At 46.6% G+C, this 21,697-nt stretch overlaps 1 protein-coding gene across 13 annotated transcripts in view; it reads left to right on the top strand.

The window, feature by feature from the left end:
• The first annotated feature begins 12,022 nt into the window (after positions 1-12,022).
• RBFOX1 (RNA binding fox-1 homolog 1) overlaps positions 12,023-21,697 on the top strand; it is a 2,181,496-nt gene continuing 2,171,821 nt past the window's right edge. For all 13 annotated transcript variants that reach the window (XM_060284028.1, XM_030883902.2, XM_060284024.1 and 10 more), the window contains exon 1: positions 12,023-12,247. In XM_060284028.1, the coding sequence (XP_060140011.1) occupies positions 12,038-12,247 (210 nt within the window). In that variant the 5' untranslated portion in view covers positions 12,023-12,037. The remainder of the gene's footprint in view (positions 12,248-21,697) is intronic.

Here is a 21,697-nt window from a genome sequence, read left to right as displayed (position 1 = left end):
GTTTTTTTACTGGCATGGATGTGCAGGCTTCTGGGTGTCAAGTGGTGTTTGAACTAAGGATGAGACTGGCTAATGTTAAACCTGGAATGATTACAGAACACATTGTGGTCTTCGCTGGTTCTAAACAGTCAAGTCAGCCTGATCTTACAGTGATCACCAGAAAGTTCTGGGAGGTGGTGTCACTGAAAGGTTAAGAGCATGGGCTCAAGGCAGATAATGGAGATGCACGTTTCAGCTCTCTCCTTCAGCTTCCTCGTCTATGAAATGGTGATAGTAATAGTAATAACAATAATAATAATCACCTCAATGGGCTGTAGTGAGGATTTAATTAGTTAACATACATAAAGTGTTTAGAACAGTGCCTGAGACATAGTAAGGTCTCAGGAACATCAGCAATTATTATCTTGCTGATATTATCAACATAGCTCTTATCAACTGGATGGCATGTGGAAGTAATTTGTACTCTCTGTCCTCAGTCTCCTTATCTAAAAAATGGGGCTGTTGTTAATAAGTACTTCATAGAGTTAATGTGAAAAAGAAATGAGATGGTTCACATTAGTGCCTCGTGTAGTGGAGGCATCCAGACAATGACATTTCCCCTTTTCTCCCTTCCTTGGTCATATTTAAGATCAAGGTATATTAAACATTGAAGTGAATGCGGAGTTTGGTTGTTCTTGCCTTGGGGGTCATGGAACCCTTTGTGATTTTGAATTCAGAATCTTTCTCTGGGAAAAAGGGAAACACACACATATAATCTCAGTGGGTTCAATAGTTCATGAGCTATTATGGGTTTTTATCCCATGGCCCATAGAAACTCATTTTAATCTCCCCTTCACACAATGCATTACATAGAATTTTCTGGAAAAAAAAGTGACACACAGAAATGAGCCCTTGAACATCAAGATGGTGATGGTGAGATGCTGAGAGTCCTAGGGCCACAGAGGGCTTGGCTTTGGTTCTGTCCAGAAGCTCTGAGCTCAGGGCCTCTGCCTGCCCCAGGACTCACTGTGCTCACTCTCACTGCTGTCCCATGACCCTGTCTGGGCTGCTCATGGCTCAAGATGAGGGTGCTGGGGATGGGGCTGCTTCCCTCCTCTCCCAGGGCTGTCTCTTGCAAGCACAGGCCGTGTGGGTGCTGCCTTTGATGCTCTCTTCTCTAAACTCTGCAATTTATGGTACAGTCGTTCCAGAGAAAAGGCAGGAATTCGTCTTTGTTCTAAGTGTTGTATGTGTATTAAAAGGCTCTTGCAGCAATCAGCACCTCATGGCAGAAAACAATGGGACACAGTGCGTACCCAGTTAGTAAGAACAAGAGGAGGGGAGATTTGGATAATCAAGACAAATATCCATGTGCCCAGGACGCCTGTAGGAAGGGCTGGCAGGAATGTTTTATATAAATGCTGATGTCTGGTGTTTGCATTCTCATCCTGGCAGATGCCTGCTCACCAGTTTGGTTCAGAGCTGAGGAGGGAAAAATTTGGGTGCTGGGGGCTTAGACGAGACCCTCAGAAACGCTGTGTGTGAACTGCTCAAGTAGATAAAGAGTTGGATTGTGATGATCCTTGGGAGGAGGGGAAGAAAAACACGGGATTCCAGTCACATCCCAGAATTAAAGGTGAGATGTGACAAAGGCAAAAAGTGACATTTTTGAACCTGGAATCTGGTGACTTGTTGGACTGTCATTTGCACCTTGATAATATAAAACATTTAACAAAAAAATTAAAGTTAAGAATAAACCACCAGCAAGATTATGCCCTCATAGTTGGGCTGATGGAAAGCTCATTGATGTCCCTGGTAGGAACTATGAGTCCTTGTGTAATTATAGGTGCAGGACACACAGGTACATGTGCATTCCAAATGAAGTAGAAGCTGAGAGACTCTGAGCAAAGATGCACCGTGACCTGGGGTACAGTGTGGAGGAGAAAATTACCTAACCCCAGTGACTGCTGATGGAAGTTAGATGGGATTTATGGGATTCTCAGGAATGATGCAGAACAGCACAAATCCTGACTTTTGAGTACATTGGGGGTCCTGGCTGACATTGGGGGTCATGGCTAGCATTTGGGGGTCCATTGGGGGTCCATACAGGCAATGGACATGCTGTGGGTGATGTGTAGTTGGCACCAGGAGATACATGGCTTGTGGGTCAGTTGCCTGAAGAAGTTATGGGTTTGGAGGGGTCAATACCCCTGTTGGGATTTCTCACTGGAGAGGAAACAGCAATTCCTTGGGATCAGGGGTCTGTCCTTATGGGAGGATCAGTGCCCAGACAACCTGGATGGATGGGAGCTTGGGGAGAGTGTTTGTCTCACCTTGATGGAGCCCTGTCCCTCAGCTAACAACCTAAGGCAGGTGTTAGTGGGAAGAAGGTGGTCCCAACCCACTGGATTCCTCCCTACATCTCCCCGATAGCTAGATATTTGCAAGAAGGATTTCAGCAGGGAAGCAATGGGGTTTATGTTCCTCATGCTCCAATTTATGACCAGCTTAAGATGTCAGACGCACAGCTTCTCGTGGCTGACCTGGCTCCAGTGTGGGATGCTGCTGTCCCCCCCGGCCCTTGCTCTGACTTCCTGACTTTGGCTGTCAGTCTCATCCTTATTCAATCTCCCTCCTTCTCTCCACCACTGCATCTGGAAGCCTCAGGGCCTGCCAACTTCAGGGCCAGACTTACCTTCCTTGTAAGAAAAGCATATGAGTTAACGATTTTATTAAATACACTTAAAAAAAATGTTCTCCCCTCTACTTATTTATTTTCTTTTCTTGGCCATGCTGTGCAGCTTGTGGGATCTTAGTTCCCCGACCAGGGATTGAACCCTGGCCCCAGCAGTGAAAGCGCCGAGACCTAACCACTGGACCGCCAGGGAATTCCCAATAAATACACTTTCTTTTTGAGCCCTTATTATATGTTAGGCTAAGAGCTTTATATGCAGAATTATGTTCACTTCTTACAGTAATCCACAAGGTACTATTACACTCATTTTACAGGTGAGAAAACTGAAGCTCCTAAAGGTCCGTTTTCCTGCCTGAGGTTGTGTGGTTAAGAGTAAAACCAGAACCCCACTGAGCTCTGCCCCCACAGCCCCAGCTGAACTAACCTGCTCTCTAAGCCCCACCGTGGACAGGTGAGAATTCAGGTACCTTTGGGACCTGCCAAAGGATGGGGTTCGGCTTTGCAGCAGATGTTGTTGGTGCCCTTACCCCCATCGCTTGCCTTCACCACTTCTGCACATGCTGACTTGCTTTGCCTGAGGCACTCTATGGCCACCAATACCCACTTTGCCAGAATCATACGGGAATTAGGACCCTCCAGGGAGTAGCTGTCAGTCAAGACTGAGTGAATACCCAGCTCCCGCACCCCTAGTTGGGTTAACTCTGAGGTGCACCATCTACACTTTCTCCCAGTTGGATAAGCTCTAGGTCCACAGTGGTAACTTGGCTGCCAACAAACCCCTTATAAGCTGCCTTCCCTGCTCCGTCCCATGTCCTCAATTTATCATGAGTTTCCTGGAATCACCTCCAAAATAAACTACTTTTATTTAAATCCTTGTGTTGGAATCTGCTTTTCCAGGCTCTCTTTGGGATCAGGTGCATCTTTTTTGTGGGTGTGTGGGTTAGGATGGCAATCCAAAGACCCCACCAATGCAGAGGGTGTATATCTTCTTTCAAACAGTCCATAAGCTCTTTCACAGTTTCCATCACTGTCGCTTGTTGTTTTATTACTTGTTTATTCTATATCTGAGAGGCCTCCCAAACAATTTACAGGCCTTTTCCCAGGTGAGAGTAAAAGGGCTTACCTTTGTTCTGGGCATTCCCCCACCTTGACCATCAGATCTAGTCAAACTGCCGTGAAGGTGAGGAATGGTCCTGGGGGATCTAGCCCCGCTGGCTTAGTTAACTCATGTCCTTTCTTTTGATGTCAGGCCCTATGACTTTTTGATTGTCTCTAATTTTCCTGCCTAGTTTCAAGAAAATAGGGTTGACACCATGACCTTGGGCTGGGCTTGGGGCATGGGGACCGAAACCCTGAATTATACTTTCTTCCTAGAGATGTCAGACTGTTTTGTGGTTAAGAGCACAGCCTGGACATCCTGGGTTTGAATCCCAGCTCTGCCACTGTGTTAATAACCACTGGATGGGTTTGGGGACCCACTGGGCCCACTGTGAGATGGTGGAGCTAAAACTCCACTGATGATCTGACCCACCTAAGCCCTACTCTGACTGGTGGACCCCAATGATGTTTTGGGTCTCCTGGAATTAGTGTCAGTTCAGAGCCTGTGTTCAGTGATCCTGGAAATGTCTGATTTTCCCCCTTTTTCCCAATGCAGTCACTCTGATAAAAGGCATAGGTCCCTTTGGGGAAAGGTGGGAGAAAGATTAAGAGCATACGTTTTCGGCTGTGAATCAAGGTCCTTCCTCAAGGGGACCCAGCCTTCCTGGGTCTGTAAACTGGTCAAGTCTGGGAATTGATTGAGGGGTCCTGACCATCTGTTTTTTTTTTTTTTTTTTTTTTTACATCTTTATCAGCGTATAATTGCTTTACAATGGTGAGTTAGTTTCTGCTGTATAACAAAGTGAATCAGCTGTACATATATCCCCATATCCTCTCCCTCTTGCGCCTCCCTCCCATCCTCCCTATCCCACCCCTCTAGATGGTCACAAAGCACGGAGCTAACTTCCCTGTGCTATGTGGCTGCTTCCCACTAGCTATCTGTTTTACATTTGGTAATGTATATATATGTCCATGCCACTCTCTCACTTCATCCCAGCTTACCCTTCCCCCAACCCCGTGTCCTCAAGTCCATTCTCTACGTCTGCGCCTTTATTCCTGTACTGCCGGTAAGTTCTTCAGATCCATTTTTTTCTAGATTCCATATATATGTGTTAGCATACGGTATTTGTTTTTCTCTTTCTGACTTACTTCACTCTGTATGACCGACTCTAGGTCCATCCACCCCACTACAAATAACTCAATTTCATTTCTTTTTATGGCTGAGTAATATTCCATTGTATATATGTGCCACATCATCATTTTCCATTCATCTGTTGATGGACACTTAGGTTGCTTCCATGTACTGGCTATTGTAAATAGTGCTGCAATGACCATTGTGGTACATGTCTCTTTTTGAATTATGGTTTTCTCAGGATATATGCCAGTAGTGGGATTGCTGGGTCATACGGTAGTTCTATTTTTAGTTTTTTAAGGAACCTCCATACTGTTCTCTATAGTGGCTTTATCAGTTTACATTCCCACCAACAGTTCAAGAGGGTTCCCTTTTCTCCACACCCTCTCCAGCATTTATTGTTTGTAGATTTTTTGATGATGGCCATTCTGACCGGTGTGAGGTGATACCTCAATGTGGTTTTGATTTGCATTTCTCTAATGATTAGTGATGTTGAGCAACTTTTAATGTGTTTGCTGGCAATCTGTATGTCTACTTAGGAGAAATGTCTATTTAGGTCTTCTGCCCATTTTTGGATTGGGTTGTTTGTTCTTTTGATATTGAGCCGCATGAACTACTTGTAAATTTTGGAGATTAATCCTTTGTCAGTTGCTTCATTTGCAAATATTTTCTCCCATTCTGGGGGTTGTCTTTTGGTCTTGTTTATGGTTTCCTTTGCTGTGCAAAAGCTTTTAAGCTTCATTAGGTCCCATTTGTTTATTTTTGTTTTTATTTCCATTTCTCTAGGAGGTGGGTCAAAAAGGATCTTGCTGTGATTTATGTCATAGACTGTTCTGCCTATGTTTTCAACTCTAAGAGTTTGATAGTGTCTGGCCTTACATTTATGGCTTTAATCCATTTGACTTTATTTTTGTGTATGGTGTTAGGGAGTGTTCTAATCTCATTCTTTTACACGTAACTGTCCAGTTTTCCCAGCACCACTTATTGAAGAGGCTGTCTTTTCTCCATTGTATATTCTTGCCTCCTTTATCAAATATAAGGTGACTGTATGTGTGTGGGCTTATCTCTGGGCTTTCTATCCTGTTCCATTGATCTATATTTCTGTTTTTGTGCCAGTACCATACTGTCTTGATTACTGTAGCTTTGTAGTATAGTCTGAAGTCAGGGAGCCTGATTCCTCCAGCTCCATTTTCGTTCTCAAGATTGCTTTGGCTATTTGGGGTCTTTTGTGTTTCCATACAAATTGTGAAATCTTTTGTTCTAGTTCTGTGAAAAGTGCCATTGGTAGTTTGATAGGGATTGCATTGAATCTGTAGATTGCTTTGGGTAGTATAGTCATTTACACAATGTTGATTCTTCCAATCCAAGAACATGGTATATCTATCTGTTTTTATCATCTTTAATTTCTTTCATCAGTGTCTTACAGTTTTCTGCTTACAGGTCTTTCTCTCCTTAAGTAGGTTTATTCCTAGGTATTTTATTCTTTTTGTTGCAATGGAAAATGGGAGTGTTTTCTTAATTTCTCTTTCAGATTTTTTATCATTAGTGTATAGGAATGCAAGATATTTCTGTGCATTAATTTTGTATCCTGCTACTTTACCAAATTCATTGATTAGCTCTAGTAGTTTTCTGGTAGTGTCTTTAGTATTCTCTATGTATAGTAACATGTTATCTGCAAACAGTGACAGCTTTACTTCTTCTTTTCTGACTTGGATTGCTTTTATTTCTTTTTCTTCTCTGACTGCTGTGTCTAAAGCTTCCAAAACTATGTTGAATAATAGTGGTGAGAGTGGACAACCTTGTTCCTGATCTTAGAGGAAATGGTTTCAGTTTTTCACCATTGAGAACGATACTGGCTGTGGGTTTGTCATATATGGCCTTTATTATGTTGAGGTAAGTTCCCTCTATGCATGCTTTCTGGAGGGTTTTTATCCTAAATGGATGTTGAATTTTGTCGAAAGTTTTTTTTCTGCATCTATTGAGATGATCATATGGTTTTTCTCCTTCAATTTGTTAATATGGTTTATCGCATTGAATGATTTGCATACATTGGAGAATCCTTGCATTCTTGGGATAAACCCCACTTGATCATGGTGTATGATCCTTTTAATGTGCTGTTGCATTCTGTTTGCTAGTATTTTGTTGAGGATTTTTGCACCTATGTTCATCAGTGATATTGGCCTGTAGTTTTCTCTTTTTATGACATCTTTTTCTCATTTTGGTATCAGGGTTGGTGGCCTCGTAGAATGAGTTTGGGAGTGTTTCTCCCTCTGCTATATTTTGGAAGAGTTTGAGAAGGATAAGTGTTACCTCATCTCTAAATGTTTGATAGAATTTGCCTGTGAAGCCATCTGGTCCTGGGCTTTTGTTTGCTGGAAGATTTTTAATCAGAGTTTCAATTTCAGTGCTTGTGATTGGTCTGTTTATATTTTCTATTTCTTCTTGGTTCAGTCTCAGAAGTTTGTGCTTTTCTAAGAATTTGTCCATTTCTTCCAGATTGTTCATTTTATTGGCATATAGTTGCTTGTAGTATTCTCTCATTATCCTTTGTATTTCTGCAAGTTCAGCTGTTACTTCTCCTTTTTCATTTCTAATTCTATTGATTTGAGTCTTCTCCCTATTTTTCTTGATGAGTCTGACTAATGGTTTATCAATTTTGTTTATCTTTTCAAAGAACCACCTTTTAGTTTTATTGATCTTTGCTATCATTTCCTTCATTTCTTTTTCATTTATTTCTGATCTGATCTTTATGATTTCTTTCCTTCTGCTACCTTTGGAGTTTTTTTGTTCTTCTTTCTCTAATTGCTTTAGGTGTAGCATTAAGTTGTTTATTTGAGATGTTTCCTGTTTCTTGAGGTAGGATTGTATTGCTATAAACTTCCCTCTTAGAAGTGCTTTAGCTGCATCCCATCGGTTTTGGGTCATCGTGTTTTCATTGTCATTTCTTTCTAGGTAATTTTTGCTTTCCTCTTTGATTTCTTTAGAGAGCTCTTGGTTATTTAGTAGTGTATTGTTTAGCCTCCATGTGTTTGTACTTTTTACAGATTTTTTTCCTGTAATTGATATCTAGTCTCATAGCATTGTGGTCGGAAAAGATACTTGATACAATATCAGTTTTCTTAAATTTACCAAGGCTTGATTTGTGACCCAAGATATGATCTATCCTGGAGAATGTTCCATGAGCACTTGAGAAGAAAGTGTATTCTGTTGTTTTGGGATGGTTGTCCTATAAATATCAATTAAGTCCATCTTGTTTAATGTATCATTTAAAGCTTGTGTTTCGTTATTTGTATTCATTTTTGGCGATATGTCCATAGGTGAAAGTGGGGTGTTAAAGTCCCCTACTATGATTGTGTTACTGTCAATTTCCCCTTTTATGGCCGTTAACATTTGCCTTATGTATTGAGTTGCTTCTATGTTGGGTGCATAAATATTTACAATTGTTATATCTTCTTCTTGGATTGATCCCTTGATCATTATGTAGTGTTCTTCTTTGTCTCTTGTCATAGTCTTTATTTTAAAGTCTATTTTGTCTGATATGAGAGTTGTTATTCCAGCTTTCTTTTGATTTCCATTTGCCTGGAATATCTTTTTCCATCCCCTCACTTTCAATCTGTATGTGTCCCTAGGTCTGAAGTGGGTCTCCTGTAGACAGCATATATATATGGGTCTTGTTCTTGTATCCATTCAGCCAGTCTATGTCTTTTGATTGGAGCATTTAATCCATTTACATTTAAGGTAGTTATTGGTATGTATGTTCCTATTCCCATTTTCTTAATTGTTTTCGGTTTGTTATTGTAGGTCTTTTCCTTCTCTTGTGTTTTCTGCCTAGAGAAGTTCCTTTAGCATTTGTTGTAAAGCTGGTTTGGTGGTGCTGAATTCTCTTAGCTTGTGCTTGTCTGTAAAGGTTTTAATTTCTCCGTCGAATCTGAATGAGATCCTTACTGGGTAGAGCAATCTTGGTTGTAGGTTCTTCCCTTTCATCACTTTAAATATGTCCTGCCACTCCCTTCTGGCTTGCAGAATTTCTGCTGAAAGATCCGCTGTTAACCTTATGGGGATTCCCTTGTATATTATTTGTTTTTTTTCCCTTGCTGCTTTTAATATTTTTTCTTTGTATTTAACTTTTGATAGTTTGATTAATATGTGTCTTGGTGTGTTTCTCCTTGGATTATTCTGTTGATTTATTTATGGGACTCTCTGCACTTCCTGGACTTGATTGACTATTTCCTTTCCCATGTTAGGGAAGTTTTCAACTATAATCTCTTCAAATATTTTCTCAGACCCTTTCTTTTTCTCTTCTTCTTCTGGGACCCCTATAATTCCAATGGTGATGTGTTTAATGTTGTCCCAGAGGTCTCTGAGACTGTCCTCAATTCTTTTCATTCTTTTTTCTTTATTCTGCTCTGCAGTAGTTATTTCCACTATTTTATCTTCCAGGTCACTTTTCCGTTCTTCTGCCTCAGTTTTTCTGCTATTGATTCCTTCTAGAGAATTTTTAATTTCATTTATTGTGTTGTTCATCATTGTTTATTTACTCTTTAGTTCTTCTAGGTGCTTGTTAAACATTTCTTGTATTTTCTCCATTCTATTTCCAAGATTTTGGATCATCTTTACTATCATTACTCTGAATTATTTTTCAGGTAGACTGTCTATTTCCTCTTCATTTGTTTGGTCTGGTGGGTTTTTACCTTGCTCCTTCATCTGCTATGTGTTTCTCTGTCTTCTCATTTTGCTTAACTTACGGTGTTTGGGGTCTCCTCCTAGGTTTCAGATTCCTGTTTTTTTTGGGTGTCTGCCCCCAATGGATAATGTTGGTTCAGTGGGTTGTGTAGGCTTCCTGGTGGAGGGGACTGGTGCCTGTGTTCTGGTGGATGAGGCTGGATCTTGTCTTTCTGGTGGGCAGATCCACGTCTGGTGGTGTGCTTTGGGGTCTCTGTGAATTTAGTATGATTTTAGGCAGCCTCTCTGCTAATGGGTGGGGTTGTGTTCCTGACTTGCTAGTTGTTTGGCATGGGGTGTCCAGCACTGGAGCTTGCTGGTCATTGAGTGGAACTGGGTCTCAGCCTTGGATGGAGATCTCTGGGAGAGCTCTCGCTAATTGATATTACATAGGGCCAGGAGGTCTCTGGTGGTCCAATGTCCTGAACTTGGCTCTCCCACCTCAGAGGCTCAGGCCTGACACCCAGCCGGAGCACCAAGACCCTGTCAGCCATACGGCTCATCTGGTGGTGCCTGGCAACGTGCTCCCGGTGTTGAAAGTGGTGCCATCTGTGAAGTTGCTCGCAGGCCTGCGTGAGATGCCTGCCATTGTTTCCGCCAAGAGCCCCTGACCATCTGTTTTTATAATTCAAGTTAGAGTTTTTTTCACTTGACCTAGAACTCTTTTGCTTCTACAGATCAAGTAAGAATTGAATATGCTTGCCATCTATTTCATTTCTAGGAACACTGTGCTCAACTGGCCACTGCTACAGTTCTGTGTGAGTCAGACTTTGCTGACTTCTGCTTTGACTTTGCCCGTGACATTGGTGGTTGAGAGCCACCACTTGACCTCTGCCACCCTGGGATCCAGTGTCCCCCCCCCCCCCCGCTGCATTTAGGTTTCCCAATTCAGTGGCAGCAGTTCTCGCCATAGGGTGCCTTGGGCACATTGCTTGCCTTCCTTACGCCGCTGTCTCCTCCTCTGTATAGTGGGGATAATAACAGGGTTTTATTTGTGCTGGAACAGAGGGAAGAGATGGAGAAGAGAGGAAGGGGCTGAAGCAAGAAGGGGAACATGTAGGATGCAGAGAACCCTGGGCAGGATCAGATCCATTTACTCATCCAACAAATGTTTCTTGAGCACCTACTGTGTGCCACCCACCATGATAGCTTTTAAGGATAAAATCACAAACAAGGCAGAGGCAGCGAGTGCCTGCTGGGGCTTAGTGGCAGAAAAAATTTATCGAGCAATTGCAGCATGGTCTCAGCTCTTGGTTGGGGAAGCTCAGGACATATAGGAGCCTGGCGCTCAATGAGGCTGCCCTGGACACTGGGTATAACCCTTAAATGTCCAGAATATACCACCTGGCTCAACTCATTACACAGCTGAGGAGGGAGCCCCATCTTGGTGCTAAGGGCATGTGCAGGGCACACTCAGAGTTATCAACCCATCACTCCAAAGTAGTTCTCAATGTCTCCTCCCTTTGTCCATTTGCACTGCTGCTGTGCTGAGTCCCTGCAGTGGTCCTCTATCTGGTCCTGCCCTGCATGCCTGGTCCCCGGCAACCTCTCCACCCACCACACCACTCTCCACTCACCTACCCTGCTGCAGCCACACAGGCTTCTTGCTGCCTCCCTCTCAGCCTCTGGGCTTTTGCGTGTGCTGTTCCCTCTGCCTGAACACACTTCACCTGGCTGAGAACTACTCATCTTGTACACCTCCATTCAGTGTTCACTTCCTCTGCCATTCTCCCAGCCCCAGACCTTCTGAGGCTCTTCTGTTTTAGGTTCCTGCATCCCCAGCACATTCCTCTGCAGCCCTTTGCCCCGTTGGCAATGTCAATCCCCTAGGCACTGGGCTCTACCGGGCAGAGACAATGCCTGCCATGGTCACCATTGTAACCCCCTCCCGCATTGCCATGCCTGGTTCATAGCAATGCTCAATAAACATCCTTGATAGCTAAGCACAGCTTCGAAAGATGGTGCCTTTGTATTAAGCACATCATTCTCCAGGCCGAATTCTCCTTGTGTTTTGAGCAGCTTCTGTTTTCCAGCCACATTCAAACCATTCAAGATGCAGAACAGTACTGAGGGACCAGGGTGTCCATCCTCGCAGGACGTTGGAGAAGTGGACGTCTGCTTGTCCCTACTCCCCTCCCTTCGTTGGTCAGGGAGACCGTCTGTGTGCGAGCTGCGGGCCAGGATTTGCCTGAGCGAGCCTCTTCCACGCGTGCCCGCGGTGCACGCGAGCAGCCAGCAGGTGGCGGCAGAGAGACAGGAGTGGTCAACAGAAGAGCCCAGCTCAGAGCCGAGCCGCGGGAACCTACCTAGCCCGCGCTCAGAAGCCAGATCTCCCACCGACAGGCCGCTGGCTTCGGAAGGCTGCTGGGTCCTTCCTCTCTCCCAAGTGCAGGCAGAGCCCCCCTGGAGCTATGGCCAGCCCTTCCGGCAGCCGCGAGGACACGGGCAAGCTCAGAGGCAGGGATGGCCGACAGAGGCGGGAGGAGGAGGATGCCCCTCCGGAGGAGAAGAGGTTGAGGCTGGGGCTGGAAGGAGGAAGCGTAGCGAAGGAGGAAGGAGAAGACGCGCCACGACTGGGCAGGGAAGAGACCGGCATCCAGACAGGTGTTGAAGACAGAGGTGTAAGTGAGCGGGGGGGCGCAGGAGGGACGGGGCTGGGGGGTGGGCAGGGATGCTCCCCGTCGGCGGTCAGGTCTAAGTTGATAATTGGGCAGCAACTCCTGTGGGTGGGCGGGCGCGGTATGACAGCTTGTGGGGACCTCCTGAGAAACTAGATGCTCCGTCGTTCGTGGCAACTCCCTTCTTGTTTATGTAGGATCGACTTGCTGATTCTCCAACGACGTCGTTGCTGGCTGGGAGACCCGTGGGCTCTGTGGTTGTCCAAAAAGGGAGGGGGAGCGCTGTGTCCTGGGGGCGTCCAGAAGGGAAAGGAGGCGGGGGTTTACTCTGAGCAGCACACCCCATCCTGGGCAGAGCTGTTTTAGGCGTCTCTCTGGGACTTTGCTGGTTGCCTTCCATCTGGTAAGGGGCTTGGGTGGGAAGTACCGGGCACAGGCTCTGCAAACCCTCCCCTGTCAGCGTGTGTGCCAGCGGCAGCTCACCAAGCCCCTCACCTGCCCCTCGTCTTCCTGTCACTGCTCCCAGGCTGGCTGGGCAGGGAGAGTTGAGAGAGAAGGCAGGTGGCTTCCAACCCTGAAGTCACTCTTCTCTCCTCAACCCTCCAGAGAAGGACAGTGAAGCAAAGTTCTGTGCATCCCCTTGGGTGCCGCCTAGCTCTGGTCCCCGCTAGCCGAGGGTACGTGTGCGGGTGATTTGTAGCATATGTGCGTGGATATGTGAGTCACCAGGTGTGTGTGGGATGGAGCTCCATGGGCAGCTTGACCTCCCCGGCCACTGCTTTCTGCTTCCTCTTCTGAATCTTCCAGTTGTGACCTGGCTGACCTTACATTTGGGGGTCACAAGTTTCTGGAGAACAGATGAGGACTGTCTGGACAGCTGTCCCCATGGTGAGGGCTGCCACCTTGAGAGTTTTAAATTGACAATGGGTTTGACCTTTTTGTTTCTTCCAAACGTTTTTATTCTTGACCATTTGCTTGGCTGAGCTCGTCTTAAAAATTTGATTTGTGACTAGTGAGCCCCACAAGGGAGAGGTCTCCTTGTTTCTCGTGAATCCACACAGGCGGCAGCACCCTGTCTCCCGTTCAATAGGCTGCATCAAAGCCCGGCTGACTCCCAGGTGCTGCTTCACAGCCCTCACCTACCCGTGGCTGTGATTGTTCAGATCATGGGCCACCTGGACACCAGAACCAGGAGAATTTCTGAGATGCCAGGAGAAGGATAATATTTATGGAAGGTTTATTGGGACACATCGTGGAGAGAGTGGGATGGGATGTGTCGCAGTGTGGTGAGAGGAGAGATCCCAGGTCTGAGACACAATTATGCGGGCCATGCAATGCTGTGAAACTTCCACTGTCAGAAGCCCTCCCCTTCTCCTGTCACCTCCCTCTTTTACGTGGAACTTTGCCAAAGACCAGGACACCAGAATGGAATGAAGTGACTAAGTGCAGTGGGATGCTTAGGAATGTGGGTTTGGAGCTGGTCTACTCGGGTGTGAATCCTGGTTGTGGCCTTCCTTAACTGGTGACTGGGGGCAAGTGACTTAACCTCTCTGAGCCTTAGTGTTCTCAGTGGTGCAAAGGACATGTCAATAGGCCCTGTTTTGTGGGGTTATTGTTCCTGAGGTTAAGTGAAGGTTATCCATAGAAAGCACTTAGCATTGCACCTGGTGTGTAGTATGTGCTCAATGAATGTGATTTAGTGCTGAAATTCTCTCTGTGCACCTTGCTTGCAGCCATGTTTGGTTCTGGGGGTTCATTACAAGAGATAAGGACCTTAGGCAAGACTCTGCATGGTAAATGCCTTTTGGAGGTTAAAGGATTTATGTGCAGAGAATGACATTTTTAAAAGGCAGAAACCCCACTGAACTTTTTGGTTCATGAAGGGAAATGTGGATACCATGGTTTGAAGGGTTATGTCATAACTGGACAGAAATCGTCCTTGTTTTCTGAAACTGAATACGATTCTCTCCTTTTGGGACACCTGGATCTTCTGGGAACAGTGGCTCCTCATGGAGCTGGTGTCTTGGTTTTCAAGTTTAAAGGCTGGCCAAAGCACAGGCTGCCCAGAATGCCCACCAGACAGATTCCTTTTTTTTTAGTTTCTATAGGAATATTCTCTTTAAAGAACCTAGAAGCAGTTTCAGGCTGGTGCCAGGAGCAGCAGCTATTTCTTTAAGGAGGAGAGCCATTTCTTCATTCACAGACCACGTTCAGATGCATCGAGAAAAACAGAATGCTTTTTCATGGGATTTTGTCTGTATAGACCATTAGCTTGGCCGAAATGTCAAAATCATCTTTGTTCTTTAATAGCAGATTATTTTTGGATGTAGATCATTTTGGGCTTTTCTGTGCAGAAGCTGCATGGGCAACACCTCCCTGTCCATGTTGTATCTAGATGTTTTTGAGGATAAAATACCCTTTCCCATTACTGTATCCAGTGCTCTGGATGGTTGAGGTTTACATGTGACTGGTTGTCCCTCAGAGTGGCTCCTGGGCTCGGCTCTTGTCTTTAAGAAGGGTGTTGCTTCCTCTTCTGGCTGCTAGGGGATGCTTTTAGGAGCTAAACTGGAGCCCCATGATACCTCTCAGCACCTAAGTCCTGCTGGATGTGCGGTGGAAGGAGGGTGTGTGACTACTGAGGGCTGACCCTCCACCAGGGATCAGAAGTTTTACAGAGTCTTTTTGCCCGCTCCAGGACCAGTGATGCTGAGAGGGTATTGAAGAACTGGTCCTCCCAGAGCCTTTATTGATTCCTTTAGAGAGACCCCAGGGTGAATCTGACCCACAGCTCTTCCTGGAAGGAGAGAAAAGTCTTTCCTGTAGGTAATTGGTTATCAACCTCAGGTGTTTGTTCCGCTTTTCCCAAGATCAGGCAGCTTGGCATAGATTTCTGAGTTGTTGCTGAGCAGAGTTGAGCTTCCAAGGGTAATAACTCATCGGAATCCCCGAAATCCCCTGATAGACTGTCCACTCAAGAGTCCCTGGGGTTGAGACTAGAGCAGAAGTTTGTTGTCAGCATGGGGCTCCCTGTAGGGGTGAATCCAGACTGTAGGTCTTTCTCCTTCTTTCTGGTGATGGTCTGCACCTGGGTATCTCAACTTTGGCACTGTTGATATCTGGGACCAGATCATTCTCTGTTATGGGCAGCTGTCCTGTGTATCGTACGGATGCTTAGCACCATCTCTGGCCCCTACCCACTAGATACCCTACTCCCACTTGCGACAACCCAAAGGGTCCTCAGACGTTGCCTGTGGTAGCAGGAGAAGGCAATCAAAATCACCTTGGCTTAGAGCCACGAGTCTACACTTGCAAAAAATATTCGGAGTGTGGGTGTTGAGTTTGGTTCCCTGCTGTACCACTTATGAGCTATGTGGCCTTGGGAAGTTTATACAACCTCCAGGGGCCTCAATTTCCTCATCTATAAAATGGAGATAATCTCAGTGACAGGTTATGTATGCATTCAACAAAACAACAAGATAATAAATAGAAAATGCTTGGAATAGCATTTAGACCCAGAAAAAGCACAAAACAAATGGTCATCTCTGTTTTTAATTATTTGGGTGACTCAGACTCCGTCCTCCATCCCCTTATCCATTGGTGACATGTAACGGGGGGTACCGTCCACCTAAACCTCAGATTGGATTCGGGTAGCACCTCAGCTTTCCGCATGGAACTCATTGGCATCCCCCAATTTCCTCCTTGGTTCTGGGGGTGCAAGATTCCAGGGAGCATGGGTGTGGGTAGGCAGGCCAGATGGCAGGAGGGGTTCACTCCCACAGTGGAGAGGTCCAAAGCTGGCTGCCGAGACAGGGCGTTTGGACCAACATCTGGGTTTCAGGATTCCTGTTTGAGCACAGCTGGACTCCACAGGGTGGAAGCTCTCTCTGCTGAGATATAGATATTTCCCTGGTAACGATCTCTCAAGCTGACATGAAGATATGGCCACCCACCGGAGTGCAGTGTGTCTGCCACAGCTCTTCTGTAATTTATGAGGCAAGCATCTGTGGAATGCTGTGCTGGAGAGGGAAATGGCAGGAGGTTTCCTCGTCCTCCAAGGGCCAAGAGTGGGGTGCAGGATGGTGGAGGGTCCTTGGAGGAGGAAGAAGGCATGGAGGGTATTCCTTTCAGCAGGAACAGAGAAGCACAGGCTGCATGCTGGACAGTTCAGACCCCTCAGCCCCTGGGGAGGTGGATGCCTTTGTGTCTGGAGTAGTTTTAGCTGTGTTGACCTTGGCTTTAATCATTTTAGAAATATTTAACCCCAGCGCTGGCAAACTGGAGCTTGATTTGGGCTTCTCAGCTGGAAAGAGTTGGACTGCAAGCCAGTGTCTTCCTAATTTAAAACATTTCAGCATGATGGTCATTGTCCCTTTGGGTCCTCTAGAACATGACTTGGAGCTCAGGGAACATGAGGGAGACCATTTTGGGGGCTGGGACAGGAGTCTTTGCCAAGGATGCTTGTGGCCTGGATGATGGTGGTGGTGGTGGTGGAGTTGGTGTACCTGAATTGAGGACCTTGAGTTGTGAACCTTATGAGATACATTTCAAAGGATTTAGGATCTATTGGGTATTGGGAATGAGCAAGATGCAGAGTCAAGTCGACCTCCAGAAAGGCAGGGAAGACCATAAATTTGATTATGAACTCTGGCTGACCTTGCTCTGAGATCCAGGTGGCAACAGCTAATGGGTAAATGGGTCGGGGATGGAGATTCAGACTTGAGGGTCATCAGTGTTGATGGTAGTTGAGGCCAAGAGGACACCCGAGATTGACTGGGGAAAGAGAGGAGTGGCAAGAGAAGGGGCTTTACTATAAGCCTGGAAAGTCTTAATGATGAGAGGAGAAGAATCCATGAGAAAGGTCGGAGGACCAGCAGGAAGAGAATGTGTGGCTCCACAGACAGGAGAGGGAGAAAGACAGGAGTCATTTGTGTTGAAGAGAGCCCATTGGATTTAATATGTTCATTGGCTCTTGCTGGAATTTTAATAGAGGCCAACTGGGGGGTGGAGTACAAAGATTCACCCTAAGTCTGGACACTCTAGCACCCAACCATGGTGTGTGCAATGAAACAAAGGACACTCCATGGTCTTGACCCTCTTGTGAAACTATAGTTTGTGTGTGTGACTCCAAAGCCTCTGTCCTCTTAAAACACTCAGCTGTCACTTTTCCATGCTACCTTGGAAAAGGACCCAGCCTTGGTGGAGAGCCCTGGCCTGGCTGTGTTCCTTGGCACAAGACGGTGTCATGGGGAGACCCTCACCTCTCTACACTGGGGGCCACTTGCCTTTTTCATTCCTTCTCCAAGTATTTGAGCAGCTTCTGTGGTGCCAGGTGCCAGGCTAGGTGCTGTTCTACAGGATGGATCAGTTCCTGTTCTCCTGGAGACCCTACTCTAGTGGAGGAGACAGATTCTGGTCCATGGGCCTAAGCCACCCCTCACCTGTGTTTGTAAATAAAGTTTTATTGACACACAGCCACACCCATTTACGTGCATATTGTCTGTGGCCACTTCCCTGCTACAATGGGAGAGTTGAATAGTTGGAGCAGAGACCGTATTGCCCACAAAGTTGAAAACATTTACACTGAGAATCTAAGGTGCAGGGTTTTGCACCCCCATGGTGTCCCATGGGGACATGAGTACAGCAGCCCTTGAAATGCACACAGTTCTGAGCTGGGTTTGCTACAACTACCCACCTTGTGGGACCCCAGAGGAGATGGAGTCAGCTCCCCTACTCTCAACTTTTTGGGTCTTTGGTGTCAGGGGAAGAACTGAGATTCTGAGTGGGCTTTCCTTTTCCCTGTGGCTGAGCACCAGGCTAGTGCTATCTGACTTTTGGATGGGGGCAAGAAAGGAGGGAGGGAATGGTGACTTGGTGGCTCCCTCCTAAGCATCTCTCTAAGATTGGTCCCCAGTGAGTGTTCAGGGTCCCACTTTGCACAGCTGCCAAAATCTGGTGAGGTCAACCTTCTTGGCGCTGCGACTCTGGGATACAGAGCCTCCAAATCACTAAGAAGAGAGAGAAAAGAACGGTGTTTTTTTTGCAAGCACAAGAACTTGGATTATTGAAATTAACATTTACCCCAAAGTTTTATAATGTCTGGGCATGCATATTTAAGCATCTGCCTCAAAATTTCTCGCTAATAAGCAGATGGTGCATTTAATTCCCCCCTTTTTTTTGTTCTCTGAGCAATACACAGCTTCCTGCACTGCATTCCTTGCAAGCAAACTGCACATGGAGGTGACAGTACTTCTGACCATCAGCACAGATCCCCCGAGAGGCCACTGAGAGCCCTGTATTTGTGGGGCTGCTGTGAGGAGGAGCTGGCCTTTTCCCTTATCAGCTCCAGCGAGAAGTTGTCAGGTTGCTCACAAGTCCACACAGGGCTCCTGCCTTTGCTTCTCCAGAGAGTCTCAGCTGCATCTGAACCCTAGACCTCACTGGCCAGAGGGCCAATGTCCCAGGCAGGGTGCAGTCTGAAGTGGGAGGGGGCCTGGGAAAAGCTGCAGGGGAGGAACTCCAAAGAGTGGGTAGAGGCAAAGAGGCAGAGAGAAGAGCTGGCATGCAGAAGCAAGGACCTTGAAGGCACAAAGGAGAAAGGTGGATTTCCAAAAACAGAGAGAAGAGTAGACACTATTAGCGTGCTCCAAGTGTGGCTGGGTTTTGTGAATTTTGCTTGTTTCCTTCCCCCTGGCTCGTCTCACTGTGTTCCAGGGTGTCATAGAAACAGGCTCTCAGGGGCTCTGTGCAGCTCCCGGTTCCGAGGGTCTTTAGGGAACGAAGGGGCTGCCCAGTGGGTTCCCTTGGCTCTGTGGCCCCTCCTGCCTGGTCCCTCCACCCTTGACTGTGTGCGGACCTTCCTTGCCTTGCCTGTCAGACCTCCTTCTGGGAGAAACCTGGGCAGGGCTTGTGTCTTTGCTGTGGGGCTCTGTCTTGCATCTCTGTATAAGGAAGTCTTTGTGACTTGGAAACGTGTTGGCTTAAATTGGAAGGCGTGTGATGCCTGGGAGGGAAAATCTACTGCCCTTTTCATTTTTCGTTTTGATTCCGTGTTCTGTGTTGTCCTGATGGAGTGGTAAGCCCTGGCCTCTAGGAATCAGGCTGGATGAAAGCATCTACATGGTCTGAGTATAATTCCTTGGCTTTTGTTCTGCTTATTAGCAATACACATTATTATTTGCTCATTGTAAAGAATTTTAGCAGTACAAGTATATATAAAACAAAAAGCAAACAACTCTTTTATCTGCCACTCTTCAACCTTGCTTCTCAGAGGTGACACCAGGAGGGGAGGGGTTGACATATACCCTTCCACACCTTTCTCTTTGTAGTCAAGCATATATAGTTGCACATAAATAGTTTAATCTTTTTAAAATAAAAATGGGATAATGCTCCATTTACTGTCTGGAAAAGCTTCCTCTTCACTCAATGATGTGTCTTTGGCATCATCTCATGGTGAAACCTGGGCTCCACCTTGCTCTTAAGGCAGGTATTCTGCTGTGTGGATGCACTGTAATTTATTTGGCCAACCCTAGATTGATGGGTCTTTGAATGGTTCCTGCTTCCTCCCTGTTACAGATGGCATTGTGATGAATATCCTGGCACACATGGCTTGGGGTTCTGTGCCTGTGCTTCTCTAGGAAGTTTCTAGGGCCAGGATATCCAGGGGCAGAGGGGGATCTGTGCTGAATTTGCATCCTGGTTAAATATCTCCCTGCCTCCCCAGCCCCACAAGACTCACATGTACCATCCTCTATAGGGGTCATCCTCTGAAGCCTGAAGGGCACTGGTCAGATGGCATTGCCCTCCTCACTTCCACTGGGGTCAGTCTACACCCTGCTGCCCCTGGGGGCCCAGCTATCTTACCAGCTCCTCCTGGCAGGACCCGGCTTCTAACTGTGGCAGGTGACCTTACCCGAGGGAAAGTTCACTTTCCCAAACATTCTTGGTTATGTTACTGTAAGTTCCAAGGTTGGCATGTGCCTCCTCCAGACCTTGCTGCTTCCCACCTGTGTGCCCTTGAGCAAGCCATTTCAGCTGTCTGATCTCAGTTTCCTCAAATGTGAAATGGAGATAATACAACAATGACGGCTGCCTCCTTGGCTGTTGGGAGGATTCAAGGAAATGACCACCAATTCTGCGATGTTTGGCTTGTTGTGCATGTTCAGCCAGTGCTGGGCAGGTCATTGCTGAGTTTTCGGCATGCTGGTCTGTGGCTTTATCAGGGGTATGTTTTTTGTGTCGAGCCCAATGCCAGGCCCTTAGTAGCTGCTCAGTAAACGCTTAGTGAGTGATTGGCAGGGACGGAGATTGGGGCGGAGGCAGCGAGAGCAGACGAAAGGCAACGGGCTCATCAGTGAGCCGCCAGCTAGTGGGCTCCAAGGTGAACCTCCGTCCTCAGAGCGCCTTGCCCCTTGCTATACTTGCCAAGCACACAGGGCTCTGCTGTGTCTTCCAGGCCAGAGCCCAGGCAGGTGCTGGTCAGTGTCCTGGTGCATCAGGGCACCTCCAGCCCCAGCTTGGTCCTGGATGCCAAGTGGCCCCAAAGTGGCTGGGACTCTGCTGTTTCTGAGCCCAGACACAGAAGACAGGGAAGTGGGGGGAGGCAGCACCCACAATTTGGCCCTTTCTTCCCCTTTGCTTTGAACCCTGCGAGGCACGTGGGCTTGTATGTGTGCATGTACGTGTGTGTGCCTGTATGTTGGTGTTTTTGTGCGTGTGTGACCTTCTCTGTGAGTTTCCAAGTCTTGGGTTGTTTGTGCAGGACTAGGGTTGCCAGATTACATGCAGGAGGTCTAGTTAAACTTGACTTTCAATTTAACATTTTTTTTTAAATAAGTGTATCCCAAAGCAATATTTGGGACATACTTACACTAAAAAATAATTCGTTGTTTATATGAAATTCAAGTTCGAACAGCATCCTGTCTTTTTACTTGCTACGTCTGGCAATCCTGTGGGGGGTTGTGGGTATGTGTTGGTGTATCTCCACATGAGGGACTGTCTGTAGGCACCAGGATAGGGGTGGAATGGGAAGACCGTCCAGGGCCGCTTAGTGGCCCAAAGTCTGTGGGGTTGGATGCTCTGGTTCCTGGGCCTGGGCAGTGCTCCCCAGCACCCACCTCCCCCTGCCACCTCCATTGGTTTCTCTCCCATCCCTCTCTAAACACAGGGCAAAAGCTGCCCCATCCACCCTTGTTTGGAACACAGCCGCCCATCCAGATGAGATGCAGTGTGCCAGATGGCTGCAAAGCTCTCCCCAGCTCCCTCTGCAAGGGGCCTGCAGATGAAATGGAAGCCCTCGTCTGCACGGCTCCCCCTTCCAGAAAAGCCGGGACGACAGACACTCCTCCTTCCTGGTGATTAAACTGCCCCGTGTTTTGCCAAACAAATAAAGCCCTTCATTTCTACCATAAACTTGTTCACACGCGTGGGCTGATTGATCCACCAGTGTGCCTGATT

This window comes from Globicephala melas, chromosome 15 (assembly GCF_963455315.2).
Source record: "Globicephala melas chromosome 15, mGloMel1.2, whole genome shotgun sequence".
Taxonomy (NCBI): domain Eukaryota; kingdom Metazoa; phylum Chordata; class Mammalia; order Artiodactyla; family Delphinidae; genus Globicephala; species Globicephala melas.
Note: the sequence above shows the minus strand (reverse complement) of the source record. Positions and strands in the feature narration are given on the sequence as shown.